This window comes from Lithobates pipiens, unplaced genomic scaffold (assembly GCF_037356315.1).
Source record: "Lithobates pipiens isolate NorthernLeopardFrog02 unplaced genomic scaffold, aLitPip1_a1.2 Scaffold_16, whole genome shotgun sequence".
NCBI lineage: Eukaryota > Metazoa > Chordata > Amphibia > Anura > Ranidae > Lithobates > Lithobates pipiens.
Genome location: NW_027507748.1, coordinates 60116727 through 60133260, shown reverse-complemented (window position 1 = coordinate 60133260; position 16534 = coordinate 60116727). Strand labels below are relative to the sequence as shown.

Below are 16534 nucleotides of genomic sequence, written 5' to 3'. Positions count from 1 at the left end.
CCAAGCTGGAAATTTGGACATCTGGGCCATTACGGTGGAAGAGAGAGCTAAACATGACCAGCAGTTCCATGGACTCCAACCAACCTCTGGCTACATCACTGGTAATTGTCTAACTCAAAATGCGTGTCATGCTGGCAGTTCCCAGACTCTACAGAAAACCGGCATACAACAGCAGGTCCTCTGTAATGTACTTTACTGAAAGACAAGTTACAGACTGTTATGCTGATCCCTTTGATTTGAGCACAATATGTGATTTTGGGTTGTTTGTAAGTAATTAACCACTTGAGGACCGCCGTATTGCCATTGTACGTCAGCACAATGGCACAGGCAGGCACAATCACGTACATCTACGTGATTGCCTTCCAGCGGGTGGGGGGTCCGATCGGACCCCCTCCCGCTGTTTACGGCGGTCCGATTCGGTCCAGGAGCGCTCCGTGATGAGGGGATGGCCGTTGGTTTTCGGCCACCCCCTCTGGATCGCTCCTGGCCAATGAGAAGCTTCCTCCCCTGTGTATTGTTTACACAGGAAGGAGGAAGTGATGTCATTCTCCTCGGGGCGGTCTTTTTGACCGGACTACGAGGAGAAGAGTAAAAGTAAGTGTGCACCAACACTACACTGACATGTAGGTACACACAGGCACACAAACCCCCCCCGATCCCCCCCGCCCCCCCTCCCCCCCCAGTCACAGTGTCACTGATTGCATTGATCATTTCTTTACTGATCAATGCATTCAGTGTCAGTTGTGACAGTAAAAACTGTCAGGACAGTTAGTGTTAGGTCCAGGGTAGCCCCCTATCACCCCCCAATAAAGATTTAACCCCCTGATTGCCCCTAGAGTTAACCCTTTCACCCCCTTTTGCCAGTGTCACTAAGCGATCATTTTTCTGATCGCTGCATGTGTCGCTAGGTAGCTAGTTATTTTTTTAGGTTCACCGCCAGGTTTTTATATCGCTAGGTACCCCGATATACTACCCAATAATGTTTTTAACCCCCTGATTGCCGCTAGTTAACCCTTTCACCCCCTTTTGCCAGTGTCACTAAGCGATCGTTTTTCTGATCGCTGCATTAGTGTCGCTACAGTCGCTAGGTAGCTAGTTATTTTTTTAGGTTCACCGCCAGGTTTTTATAGCGCTAGGTACCCCGATATACTACCCAATAATGTTTTTAACCCCCTGATTGCCGCTAGTTAACCCTTTCACCCCCTTTTGCCAGTGTCACTAAGCGATCATTTTTCTGATCGCTGCATGTGTCGCTAGGTAGCTAGTTATTTTTTTAGGTTCACCGCCAGGTTTTTATATCGCTAGGTACCCCGATATACTACCCAATAATGGTTTTAACCCCCTGATTGCCGCTAGTTAACCCTTTCACCCCCTTTTGCCAGTGTCACTAAGCGATCGTTTTTCTGATCGCTGCATTAGTGTCGCTACAGTCGCTAGGTAGCTAGTTATTTTTTTAGGTTCACCGCCAGGTTTTTATAGCGCTAGGTACCCCGATATACTACCCAATAATGGTTTTAACCCCCTGATTGCTGCTAGTTAACCCTTTCACCCCCTTTCACCAGCGATCACAGTATAAGTGTCACTGGTGACGCTGGTTAGCCAGTTAGTTATTTAGGTTCCCCGTCAGGTTTTTATATAGCGCCAGGGACCCCATATACTACCTAATAAAAATTTGAACCCCCTGATTGCCCCTAGTTAACCCTTTCACCACTGATCACCGTATAAGTGTTACGGGTGACTCTGGTTAGTTTGTTTTTTATAGCATTTTATATTCAAATCCGGAAGGCAGTGCTTGGTTTTCGGGGTCCCGTACGTGGCTAGGCTCCCAAAAAGTCCCCCACATGTGGTATCCCCGTACTCGGGAGAAGCAGCAGAATTTATTTTGGGGTGTAATTTGACTTCTGCCCATAGCATGTGTGAGCAATATATCATTTAGTGACAACTTTGTGCAAAAAAAAAAAAAGTTTGTAATATTCCCGCAACTTTTGGCAAAATATAAAATATTCCATGGACTCAACATGCCTCTCAGTAAATAGCTTGGGGTGTCTACTTTCCAAAATGGGGTCATTTGGGGGGGGTTTTGTGCTATTTTGGCATTTTATGGCCTTCGAAACTGTGATAGGTAGTGAGGAGTTAAATCAAAAATTTGCACCCTTAGAAATCCTGAAGGTGGTGATTGGTTTTCGGGGTGCCGTGCGCGACTAGACTCCCAAAAAGTCCCACACATGTGGTATCCCCGTACTCGGGAGAAGCAGCAGAATGTATTTTGGGGTGTCATTTCACATATGCCCATAGCATGTGTGAGCAATATATCATTTAGTGACAACTTGGTGCAAAAAAAAAAAAAGTTTGTAATATTCCCGCAACTTGTGGCAAAATATAAAATATTCCATGGACTCAACATGGCTCTCAGTAAATAGCTTGGGGTGTCTACTTTCCAAAATGGGGTCATTTTGGGGGGTTTTGTGCTATTTTGGCATTTTATGGCCTTCGAAACTGTGATAGGTAGTGAGGAGTTAAATCAAAAATTTGCACCCTTAGAAATCCTGAAGGTGGTGATTGGTTTTCGGGGTGCCGTGCGCGACTAGACTCCCAAAAAGTCCCACACACGTGGTATCGCCATACTCGGGAGAAGTAGCGGAATATATTTTGGGGTGCAATTCCACATATAACCATGGCATGTGTGAGCAATATATCATTTAGTGACAACTTTTTGTAAAAAAATTTTTTTTTTTTTTTTTTTGTCATTTATTCAATCCCTTAGGACAAAAAAAATAAATATTCAATGGGCTCAACATACCCATCAGCAATTTCCTTGGGGTGTCTACTTTCCAAAATGGGGTCATTTGGGGGGGATTTGTACTGCCCTGCCATTTTAGCACCTCAAGAAATGAGATCGGCAGTCATAAATTAAAAGCTGTGTAAATTCCAGAAAATGTACTCTAGTTTGTAGACGCTATAACTTTTGCGCAAACCAAAAAATATACGCTTATTGACATTTTTTTTTACTAAAGACATGTGGCTGAATAAATTTTGCCCTCGATGTATGACTAAAATTTAGTTTATTCGATTTTTCTTATAACAAAAAGCAGAAAATATCTTTTTTTTTCAAAATTTTCGCTCTTTTTCCATTTATATCGCAAAAAAAAAAAATCGCAGAGGCAATCAAATAGCATCAAAAGAAAGCTCTATTTGTGGGAAGAAAAGGACGCAAATTTCGTTTGGGTGCAATATTGCATGACCGCGCAATTACCAGTTAAAGCAGCGCAGTGCGAAATTGCAAAAAGACCTCTGGTCCTTAAGGTGTTTATTGGTCCGGAGCTGAAGTGGTTAATAACCAATTACCATAAACAAATTGTTGGATGCATTAGTGATTAGATAAACATAATAAAGTGCTTTGTGCTTGATATTAATCAATTAGAATAATAATTCATCAAATCGTATAGTATAATTCCAAATCCATGCACCATCACCATTGCAGTGTCTTTGTAGATTACACCCAATGAGTGTGGTTACATTTCCTACTCACTAAATGGACATGACCTCTTCAACTAAAAAGAAGGTCAAAACAGGTTAATTTTGAGGATCAATAAGCTAGCTGGAATACCAATGGAGATGTAATGGGGAAACTTTCCATTTAAAGCCTTCTCTCCATCACGGTAACCCATTAGAAATAAAATAGGAAAGGGACCATAGCATAATACAGGTTATTAAACATATAGAAAAGGTTCCAAATTGGCTGCTTACATTTAGAGGTGCCTGAGCCTGGCACTGAGGATGATGGCATAAATCACCAGACATGAATTGTCAGCCGTCCAGTGTACGCTCGGTAGTCGGCGTGCGTTCTGCTGCCATAGTGATAAAACCAGGAGTGTAAACCCAGAAGTGACATGACCGCAATGCGCCTCCCGGTGTGTGGTCCCTTTCCTATTTTATTTCCAATGGGTTATCGTGGTGGAGAGGAGGCTTTAAATGTAAAGTTTCCCCATTACATGTCCTTTGGTATTCAAGCAAGCTTATTGATCCTCAAAATCAGCCTGTTTTGACCTTCTTTTTAGTTAGAGGTCGTGTCTGTTGGGTGAGTAGGAACTGTAACCACACTCATCGGGTGTAATCTACAAAGGCACTGTGATGGTGCATGATTTGGAATTACACCACGGAAGGACTTTTTTTTTTATTTATTTATTTTTTTTTTGATAAATTGTAATTCTAATTGATTAATATCAAGCAAAAAGCACTTTATTATGTTTATTGAATCACTAATGCATCCAACAATTTGTTCATGGTAACTGGTTATTATTGGCATAGTAATTCATATTACCGCCCCCTATCACAAACCACCTCAATCATATAAAGTAGGCACCCATTACACTTTGAGGAGAGCAGCTGTTTAGATTTTCCATGATTGTATTTGTATTTATAGTGTGAGGTTTCATACATTTTTCATGAGTACATTATGTACCAATGACAGATGTGTGGCCAGTGATATTACAACTAGTCTGCCTACTTGTTTGGCGGTCAGTTAATAGATGGACGGGGCAGTCAGGTAACTAGATCTTTTACATAAGGGTGTAGCCTGTGCCGATTTCTGATGATTTCTGCAGAGTGAAGTCTAAGGATAATTCTTGGATGCTGTATTTTTGTGTGTTGTTTGTTTTTTTTTTTTTTGTTTTTTTTTTTTTTTAATAAACCCCGAGCTGAGATTTGTTAAGAGAAAGCATGGCAGACATGGACCTTTTGTAGCAGTCAGAAATTGTGAACTGGTGTTCTATCCAATCCATTCTCCTAGTAATGGGATTTTCTCCTGCTAATCTTGCCCGTAATCTGATTAATTCAGACGAATGTATGTGCTGTTTCCGAGTACTGTTTATCCAACCCACTCTTACTAATTCATTTTGGCAAATTCATGCCTCGCTCACGGACAGTAATTTTGTTAACCCGCTAATTATATTTTGCTGTATAGATTCCAGGATTCTTCCCCTTCCCCTCTGCAATGTCTCGCTGGATAATTGCATGTTTGTTTTACTGAAAAATAAAATTATCTTTGCACAGATCAATCATTAACTCCCACTTTGTTGTAACAAATGAGCTCCTGTATTCCATGAGAAAAATAACTGGATAATTAAATACTTTTGTGGTGATCAAAAGTATCACTGCTCCATCCTTATAGGGGCATATAATGGGCAATCAAAGAAGTGGTGGAGGTGTATTTGGTGCCCTTTGCCACCATTCAGAATTTAGCTGCCAGTTTTTTTGTTTTGTTTTTAAGAACAAGTACAAATTAATATCGGTTTGTCTTTTGATGGCAGATCAGCTTGATGAATCCTTCTTCTTCTTTTATTTTTTTTATTATTTTTATATTTTTTATTTTCTTTTACTGTATAAACAGAAGCACATAACAAAAGTCACATTCCTATGTCTAAATTCCTTATTACATAAATTACTTCTATACAATTCTCCCTATTCCCCAAGCTCCTAAACCTCCATCAGATTCCTCCAGCCCTTGGATTTTTTTAAACTCCATCCATTTCCCCCATATATTCCAATATATCTGTAATGAATCCTCTACTGTATGAATTGTTTCCTCTATGGCTCTCACCATTTCCACTCTCACTACCCACTCCTTCATATTCGGCACTTCTTGGGTTCTTCATAAACTCGGGATCAGACCTTTAGCTGCATTTCAAAGGTATGGGACTAAGATGGTATTCTTACATTAAGATGCCCTTTTCCTCGTATCATGAAATAAACTTTCTGAGGGATCATTCTAAATCCATTCTGCTGTTATTTGATAGATCACTGCTATAATCCCCCCCCCCCCCCACCCAAAAAAGGTTGTATCTTTGTACATTCCCACTACAGATGTGCAAAGGTCTCCGGGGCATCACATCCCCTCCAGCAGGTTGGGGGAGGGGGGGGGGGGCCTTCTGTCCTTGACAAATCATTTTTAAACCATAGTGTGATAAGTGGATTGAGTTTTTTTAAACTGGGTTGTAAAATCTGTGTTGGGTTGTAGTGAGAAACAGTAAAGCTTGTCATACACTGTTTGTTTGAATTTTGGCTGGTACTTTGGCTTTACATTCAAGTGTTAGTAAACCCAGGACCCTACATTCACTATATCTGGTCTCCCACAGTACACAGAACATGGAAATGCTATTATTTTAGTAAATATAAACTGATAATTACAATTTCTCATCAGCAGTATATAGCAGTCTTGGGACTTCTATCTGTGTCCAGCCGAGCACTCGTTAACGTTTGTAGGAGGCGTCTTCAATCTACTCTGATCTGTGAGGCTACATAACCCCTGACCCTCTGTCTGGACAGTGCTGATCAGCCCTGTGTCGGTCACATGCAAACCCCCCCCCCCCAAAAAAAAACTCTAGCAATGCACACCAAACTGAGCATGTGCAGAGTGCCCCCAGGGCTCTGTACTATCAGGGGATGGATTGGGGGCCCTGGAAGAAGGGGAATCAGAGAAGATTAACCCCTTAGGTTCCACACTGAGTATAACAAACATGCTTTACTGCAAATACAGACTGATTTTAATGTTGTGGGTTTAGTAACACTGGAATATTTATTTTCTCAGTTTCTCATGGGTCAAAACTCATGTAGCACTTAATCCCATCTTCCTAGGTGCCCTGTAACACTAGCTGAAATGTCTAGAAGAGGCACACACCTCCTCTTGGTCCACGGCTGCCAAACACCAAAGCTAGCAAGGAGGTGGCTTGTTTGCTTGCAAGAGCCTGTGTCTGACTCCCAGCACTTGCCTGTGACATGTGCCCCAGAGCAGCAATCCAAAGTCATCCTCCTGGGCTTGAGTATGGTGTTTCAGAACTGTAATGGCTGCTTCTTTGATTTACATAAGTAGCTACCCCCTCAAGACTATGGGTATCCTTTTTAAATACTGCTACAAAAACAAAAAGGCGCACCAATTTAAGTGCATTACCCCCATATTATTTTATATTACTATATATACTATATATATTATTATAATATTATTATTATTATTATTATAATATAATATTATTATTTATATATATATATATATATATATATATATATATATATATATATATATATATATATATATATATATATATATATATATATATATATATATATATATATATATATTTATATTTATTATATACTCACAAATGCCTGATCTTGACAAGGGCATCGTAAAATGCAGATGAGACTGCTTCCAGATACAGCCTGCTAGACTGGTAACGTCCAAAGACCTTTTCGCTTCCAAAAGGGCTGATGCTTTTCAAGGCACAAGCCCCCTTAATCGGATGACGCATAAGCCGTATTGGACACGAAAAGGTCTTCCCATGTTGCCAGGCCAGTCTAGTGGTATGGATCTGGTTGCAGTCTCGCCTGTATTTTAAGATATGCTTGTCAAACGTATGCATTTGTGAGTATGTTGCTTCACTATTCTATTTAATAAAATTGTATGGTGGTAATGCGCTAGGTCAGGGGTCTCCAAACTTTTCAAGCAAAGGCCCTGTTTACTGTCCTTCGGACTTTAGGGGTTCGGATTCTGGCCATTGGGTGTAAAAAATGCCCTGGGGCCAAGCATCAGTGAAAATAAACACACCCTTAAGTGTTAGTGGTCAGTAGAAGGAGGTATAGTGCTCCTTTGTTGCTATTGCTAGAAGAAATAGTGTCCCATTGTTGGTGTCATTGGGAGGAATAGTGCCTCATATCATTAGGGGCAATAGTGCCCAAGGGCCAGATGAAGGCTGGCAAAGGGCCACATCCAGTCCTCAGGCCACAGCTTGGAGAGCCCTGCTCTAGGTTAACACACCATCTTTGTTTCATAGCCCTACAGCAGAAATGCAGGCGGACGGGAGGCTAACCTACATCACCACCTTCTGCTTTTCTCTTGCTGGTGTTGCCCCGGGGGATGGAAAGGGATGCCCGTGTAAAAGGGGCCTTAGGCATTTGCAGGCATATTTAAAAAGGAGCAGAAAAAAAGCGTTGTGTTCAGAGAGGAGCTTTTGAGCATAATTTATGTACCAGTAGCTATACATGCATAAACACGCACATATACGTAACATCAGAAAACATTTGTGTTGTGGCAGAAAATCCAGCCTATTTTGAGCATAAATTCATATGCCCCCGTGTACTTTCCTAGGACTCCTTGGTTGCTTTTGACACAATTCTGCACTTTACATCTATCTATGTAAGAACTATAGAAGGTGGTGCTTTGAACCAGGTAACGCTGGCCTGCACAGTTTTAAGGTTTAGATTTGGCGCCTTTCAGAAAACAGGAATATCAGCAACCGCAGGAATTTGGCTTACAAGGCAGCCTGCTGTTTAAGATAAATGCTAAGGTGAATATTAGAGCTACTTCCCTGGCAGGGTTTATTAGAGTACAAAATATTTGAAGTGTGCAGGGAATGGAGTGTAGTTTTAAAATTTAATTTTAACGCTTTGCTCACTTTTGCATTTACGAGATGAGATGTACTATCGCTAAATGCTGTATTATGTTCTCTTACTTATTCTTGGACTTTTGTGTTCATTGCAGGAGACCAGGCCAGAAACTTCTTCCTCCAGTCTGGCTTACATCCGCCAGTTCTTGCACAGATATGGTAGGTATTGATGGTGGGGGAGATTACTGGAAACTGCAAGTGATACATTAAAGTTGTGTTTTTTTTTTTGGTTTTGTTTTTTTTATTTTATTTTTTTTAAATTTTGGGTGTAGTAGGGAAGGTAGTTTTTTTTTTTTTTTGTTTTTTTTTGCCATCCTTAGGGAGATTTCCGTTCACTTCCTGTCCTGTAGACTTATCTTCCTGGGATATCTATCTTAGTTGTCATGGGAATAGGTGTGCCCACTGGAAAATTCTGTTTCATTCATGACAGCGTTGCTAACTGTAGTGGTGCTGGTGCCGTTTCTTCACGAACTGTGCCGTGACTGGCGTCACCCGCGTGTATGGGGCGGAGTGACATCATCGCGACTTCGGCCATTCACAATTTTTTGTGAGGTTTACTACCTCTTTAAACACTAAAGCAGTGTACACACTATAAGAAAATTGGACGAGTGATCATCTTGTTTTCCTCAATTACTTGCAGCTGGTCGAACCCAAGGGCTGCTACTACTCGTACTTATGAAAATTCTCGTACGACAAAAACATTCTTTTATTTTGATGCAAGAATGTTGTAAGTGGATTATGTTTTTTTCCAATCATGCGCAGTCTTTTTGTATTTTTTTTTTTTTTCCTTATACGAAAACAGTACCGATTAAATAAACGTTAGTTCTGTTCATGTACAATAGAAATTTGTGAGTTTGTCACTTTTTGTAAATTTTTGTTTTGGAAGGTCTGAATCCAATTGTGTACAGCTGAGTAAAATTGTGTACACACTATCAGAAAATCCTACGATCGTTCCTCGTTCGAAAATGTTTGCCCGATATTCTTATGGTGTGTACCCTTCTTTTACCCTGAACATAAAGGGAATACATAAAACTGTTTCCTCTAAACCCAGCAAAGTTTTTTTATTTTTATTTTTTTATTTTTTTAACAATATGCCTCCAAACCTTTTGGGGACACTGAATGCATAGAAAGCAGGCAGGTCCCTAATTGTGTGCTGGCAGACAACTCTGCTTTGCCTAGGCTCGGTTTGTGGTTATCGGGCATGCATGTTTATTTTACTCCACTTTTATAAGTGAAGGATTGTTTCAGCTACTTACAAGGCAGCCATCTAGAGAAATCCATTTACTATGAATGCTTTTCTGCGCTCACTAAAGTTGTGGCTTATTCCATTTGTCCATACTGGGAACTTGGCCAGAATATCTTATTGATATCCACGCTGGAGCTACAACCTCTCATAAACCGAGTCTTGTTAGGCAGCTGTAATCTACGTCAGCTGAGCTGAATAGGGAATGACACTAATATATGACATAATTATGAATAGAAGATGCAGGGAACGATTGTTTCTTAGTCTAATCAAATTTTATTTGGGTTGATTGTAATCTACAATTTATTTTATTTCTATCTTGCCTTTTAAATTTATAGAAAATAATATTATGTTATTGTATCAAAGCAAGTGTCTGTGTTTGTATTGTCTCTCATTTTTTAAAAGTAATCAGGTCTATTAAATTTAAAATGATCCAATCATTTCCAAAGGCAGCTCTGTATAGGTCTCTCCATAAAAGCCATTAACTATTTTTTTTTCAGTTTTATAAGTCTGCGGGAGCTACTAATATACAGATTAGCAATCAAATAAAGTGACTCTTTTGCCACTTCACTGCTATAACAAGAAAAAAGATGCATTGAAAACATGTAAAGTTTTTCTAAAGTCAGAAGGTTTTTTCTTTTTTTTTTTTTTTTCTGCTTTAATGGTATGCATTATGTAGAAGGAAAAAAAAAAAAAACCTTTGTGTGCAGCTCCATTCCTCCTACCCCCACAGTCCCCATTATACTTACATGAGCCCAATCTCAATCCAGCGATATGCACAAGAGCAGCATCGCTGCTATCTCAATCTCTACTCACTGGCCCAGACACAGCAGCGGGAGCCATTGCCAATGTCAATCGCAGGGGGTGGGGTCGAGTGTTGGTGTGCGTGAGCGAGCTGCACTGAGCAGGGGGAGGCGTTTAGAGCTCCAGAGGGAGACCTGTGAAGAGGAGAACCAGAACTACTTTGTGCAAAACCATTGCGCAGAGCAGGTAATTATACGATTTTCACTTAAAAAAAAACAAAAAAAAAAAAACTTTCAATCACTTCGAGGGCTCATTCAGACTGGCATTTAAGCCCACCCTCCATGCAGAGCTGCTGGCAAATGTGTATCCACCCTGGAGCTGTGTGCATCCAGTCCATAGAAGTAGAATTGCACGCAGCGCCAGCACAGTCTCATGTCAAAGTTAGATGCATATATCTGAAACACAGAGAATCTGCCAACTGCATGTGCATCCACCTCTATGGACTGCCTGCATACAGCTTCATGGTAGATGGGCACGCATCTGCCAGTGGCTCTGCACAGAGGACAGGCTTAAGCTCCCACCTGAATCGGCCCTAACTCACATGTTCTGCTCCCCATGCACCAATCTCCACTGTATTGAACAAATGGAACTGCCTGAAGAATCTTCTGCATCAGATACACTTTTGGGAGCGTCAGACAGGTGGGTTAGAACTACTATCCGGTCTTATTGAGTTCTGTCTCCTATTTAGTAAAATTCACTCGCTGTTTTGTCCCAAAGACTATTGTCACCAGGATTAAAATTAATGGAAAATCCAGGGTTATTAGTTGTCCCCAGTGCAGAAATAGAGGGAATATCTTCCAATGGGTGTATGTGTTTTATGGTTGGGTAAGATGGAATGCCCCTTCTTTGGAGAGATTTTCCTGTTTTTACAAGAGGTAGTCGAGGGAAATATTCCCAAATGGGACACGTTTGGCAAAAGAAAGCCTTGATTGGTTCTGTTCTTTCCTTTAACCTTTTTGAGTTTGGCTATACTTCAACACACACACTGACGTTCCTAGGATGAAAATTTAGTCCTCAGCTCAGAATAAACGGGCTGCATGTAATAATCTTAAGCAGCCCAATGTCCTCCGTACACATTGCTTCTCTCCATTGACTGTAATGTCTTAATTTTTCTCTTCTCCCAGTGTTACAAATTAGTCTTGCTTGTTGCGAGAATAATGGATTGTGAGCCCAGTGATTGACAGCTGTAGAGAAAATTTTGTGAAAAGTTACAAAATTAACACTAAAGAGTAAATGCACCTCACTATCAATGTCGGCCATTAGACTTCTGCTTCTGCGTATTTTTCCTATAAACCTGCTAGAACACACACTATCATTATATATTCTATCTGAAACAAAAATGCAAAAACTATTTGCACCACAGCCAGTTCCAGCTGTCAGCTGCGCTCTAGAGTGAAATAATCTCATGCGGCGCATTTGTCTTCTGCATTTCCATAGATTAAACCTGTAGCTTTTTTGGTAACCATGGCAAAGCCGTCTTGTTAGCAGTGAATGAATTGATCATTTTTCTGTTCTGATTTCGTTCCTCCGCAGGGCTCTGGCTGACATGAACAATGATGGTAAAATGGACCAGCTGGAATTCTCTATAGCAATGAAACTGATCAAGCTAAAGCTACAAGGTTACCCACTTCCCTCCGCCCTCCCTGCTGCCATGCTGAAGCCTCCATTGTCTGTGCCCACTCCTGCCAGTTTTGGTCAGTATACATTAAAATCTACATGGATATATTCTTTGTAAAATGGTTGCATGGCAGAGAGCTGACTGCTGTAATTTTTTTGACCAGTAGTCATAACACACCTGAGCTCTTATAGTGGATATATACACACTGCGTGTGTGTGTATGTAAAATATATATATATATATATATATATATATATATATATATATATATATATATATACATATACAATCTATATCTCCACATGTTCCAATCTGACCATACAATCTTTGTATAAATAACTTCAGATTTACCAAAACTATATAATTTGAGGACCTGCCTAACCTATCCAATTAGCTTGAATCCATTTAGGCAGGCATTTGCACTACATAGTTGGTAGAGCTAAAGGATTTTAAATTTCAGATTTAAATGTGTGTGGTGAGCTTTTTGTGTTTGTTTTTGTGTTTGTTTTTTTTTTTTTGTTTTCTTTGTTTTTGTTTTGTTTTTGTTTTTTTAGGTTTTTAACATAGAAAAAGACATATACAAACTTAGAACATAATAAACATTCAGCACTACAATTCCCAGGACCAGTGTACAATGCAGCTCCCATACCAAATAATAGCAGACATCATAAATCCTTCCATATAGAAATCATAGTAAAGGGGAAGAAGGGGGGGCTATACAATGTACATTCATTAAATGCAGTATAATATCCCCCGACAGTAGTAAATGAGGCTACAAGTTCCCATCCAGGCTTACACACTTAGTTCAACTATTTACCATGGGGCAATTAGTCTGATGCAGTTGAGTTATCATCTATGCAGCCACCCCACACCTTTTTTTAATTGGTTTGTGTTTTTACCAGGTTTTTACAATGCCTTGAAAAAAGTATTCATACCCCTTGAATTCTTTTCACCTTTTGTAATGTTATAACCAGTAACGTATATTTTATTTTTTTGGAATTTTATGTGGTAGACCCACACGAAGTGGCACGTAATTGCACAGTGGAAGGAAAATGATAAATGGTTTTCCAAATGTTTTAACAAATATGTGAAAAGTGTGGTGTATATTTGTATTCAGCCCCCTTTACTCTGAAACCCCTAACTAAAATCTAGTGGAAACAATTGCCTTTAGAAGTCACCTAATTCAGTAAATAGAGTCCACCTGTGTGTAATTTAATCTCAATACAAATACAGCTGTTCTGCGAAGCTCTTGGAGGTTTGTTAGAAAACATTCGTGACCAAACCTCATCATGAAGGCCAAGGAACACACCAGATGGGTCAGGGATAAGCTTGTGGAAAAGTTTTTTAAAGCAGGTTTAGGTTATTAAAAAAAAATAATCCCAAGCTTTAATCCTCTCATGGAGCACACTTCAATCCATCATCCGAAAATGGAAAGAGTATGGCACAACTACAAACCTACCAAGACATGGCTGTCCACCTACACTGACCGGCCGGGCAAGGAGAGCATTCATCAGAGAAGCAGCCAAGATGTCCATGGTAACTCTGGAGGAGCTGCAGAGATCCACAGCTCAGGTGGGAGAATCTGTCCACAGGACACAAATCTGGCCTTGAAGAAATCCGTTGTTGAAAGAAAGCCATACAAAGTCCAGTTTTCAGTTTGTGAGATGCCATGTGGGGGGGCACAGCAAACGTGGAAGAAGGTGGTCTGGTCAGATGAGACCAAAATGGAACATTTTGCCCTAAAAGCAAAACTGTGCTGGAAAATGAACACTGCACATCAACCTGAACACACCATCCCCACTGTGAAACATGGTGGTGGCAGCATCATGTTGTGGGGATGCTTTTCTTCAGCAGGGACAGGGAAGCTGTTCAGAGTTAATGGGCAGATAGATGGGTGGAGTGAAATACAATCTTGGAAGAAAACCCATCGAGTCTGCAAAAAACTTGAGACTGGGGCGGAGGTTCACATATTTTTCACATACCGTATTTATCGGCATATAACACGCACTTTTTCCCCCTTAAAATCGGGGGAAAGTCGTGGGTGCATGTTATACGCCGATCCCCACTGTCTGTGAGCCGAAAATACAGAGCGCCTCCAAAAAAGACCGAGCCGACTGTACTGTGTACTCGGCTCAGTCCCACTCGCAGTCCCACCCAGAAACAGCAGGGAGGTGGGACTGCGAGCGGAGCTGAGCAGTCGGCGCGGTCTTTTTCGGCGGTGCTCCGTATTTTTCGGCGGCGCTCGCTCGCTCGGTCTGTCTTGGCGGTGGGAAATTTAAATGTGGACAAGGCTGCAAATGACACTGATCATTCTGCAATGATGGACAAGGCTGCAGATGCACACTGATAAGGCTGCATTGATGGGCATTTAAATGTAAGGTGTTTTTTTTTTTTTCCTTAAACTTCTCTCCTAAAACTTTTTCCCTTAAAATGCCCTCCTAAACTCGGGGTGCATGTTATATGCCGATAAATACGGTATTTGTAAAAAAAAAAATGAAAAACATTTTCCTTTCACTTCACAATTATGTGCTACTTTGGGTTGGGCTGTCACATAAAATCCCAGTCAAATATATTTACGTTTTTTAGTTGTAACATGACAAAACGTGGAAAATTTCAAGAGGTTTTAGTACTTTTTCAAGGCACTGTATATAAAAGATGTGACCCTAAAATAAAATGGTAGCTTGATTCTGATTTTGGTCAGTTTTTTATTTATTTTTTTATATTTTTTATGTTTGCACATTTTATAAACGGATATTTAGTAATGTATACCTATAACAGATCTTTATTTTACAAATAAACTTTAAAACCATATGATTCCATTGCATTTTTGCTTCTTGTTGGGCCTTCTAAAAAAGGCAGTCCAGCATGCCTGCACACTAACAAAATCCTAAACTTAACCAAATGCCTTGACTTGTAGACATGTGATCAGCACTGCAGGGAAACTGAAGCACGGTACATTTAGTTCTTTGAGCTTGATGCTCTGCAAAAAATAATTGTAACTTCTGTAGCTTTCCCCACTGGCTGTGTGTTGTAAACTGTCCCTAATATTAATGTACCTGCCCTGCCTGAATTCTTAATATTTTATTCAAACTCATTATAGACATGTCCACATCATAGCAAGAAGCCCCAGACTTTCTAAACAGGGTTATTTTATATTGTCTCAGATGATTGATGTGTTAACCCTTTTTTGCTGCAGTTTCTGCACACATGCTTAAAAAATAATTTTAGGCCTAGTGATTACATAAAACCCCTAAAACATAATATATTTTCTAATAGCAGACACCCTAGAGCAGGGATATGTAATTAGCGGACCGCTAGCTGTTGCAGAACTACAAGTCCCATGAGGCATAGCAAGACTGACAGCCACAATCGTGACACCCAGAGGCAGAGGCATGATGGGACTTGTACTTTTGCAACAGCTGGAGGTCCACTAATTGCTTATGCCTGCCCTAGAGAATAAAATGATGGTAGTTCCAATTTTTTGTCTCATGATATTACTTGCAAAGTTCGAGGAAATGCTAAATTTCATTACAAAATACAGTAAAGTCGATTTTAGGGCACCCAACCGCAATAAATTACCCAATTTTTGGTAAAAATATAGATGAGATTGCACGAAGGAAATAGATAGCAAACATGTCAAAATTTAAATTTTGCGCTTGGCCCTAAAATGGCGACAAACTTCAGTACCTTATATTTTCCACAGGTGACACTTTAACTGCTTAAGGACCACCCACTGCTCTGCTCCATTCAGCTTTCCAGACCAGAGTATCTTGTCCCTCAGTCTGATATTCCTTCCGCTTCTTTTTTTTGGCAAATTCTAAGCAGGATTTCATGTGTGTTTTGCTCTGAGGAGAGGCTTCCATGTACTCGCTCTGTTATAAAGCCTAGAACGGTGGAAGGCTGCATTGATGGTTGCCCTTCTGGAACTTTGTACCATCTCCAAACAGGATCCCTTGTGCTCAGAGTGACCATCGAGTTCTTGGTCACCCCTCTTACTAAGGCCCTTCTAAATCTGAAAAAAGTGAAAGTGGTTTGAACACTTTATGAATGCACTGTGTATGTATAACCGTTTTTAAAACGCCTAAACTCAATAGATACAGTTAAGAGTAGCTTTACTTTTGAAAACATGCAGGGCTGAAATATGCAGGTATGCTGCAAACCTAAATGGCCACCAGTTCCTGACAGCAGGTAATCTTCTCCTAACAGTGGAAGATGGATATACAGTGCAAACTCCTCTTGTTGCCTTCTTTTTATATTTCCATTAACTCTACATGTTTTGTTGATTGACAGGCTAATGCATAATGCAAAGAATTTCATCACAATTGCACGTTACTTTGACATTTGTTTTGAGTCAGAACTGATTCACACTGAGCGTTCTAACATAAGGTGCATGCGGTAGAAGTCTTATACCAGTTTGCTGCTGTTCGCTGGT

General features: G+C 40.2%; 1 protein-coding gene across 4 annotated transcripts in view; it reads left to right on the top strand.

Annotated features, from left to right (window-relative positions):
• ITSN1 (intersectin 1) overlaps window positions 1-16534 on the top strand; it is a 249840-nt gene that overhangs the window by 56406 nt on the left and 176900 nt on the right. For all 4 annotated transcript variants that reach the window (XM_077479948.1, XM_077479947.1, XM_077479949.1 and 1 more), the window contains exons 3-5: window positions 6-101; window positions 8534-8597; window positions 12019-12179. In XM_077479948.1, the coding sequence (XP_077336074.1) occupies window positions 6-101; window positions 8534-8597; window positions 12019-12179 (321 nt within the window). The remainder of the gene's footprint in view (window positions 1-5; window positions 102-8533; window positions 8598-12018; window positions 12180-16534) is intronic.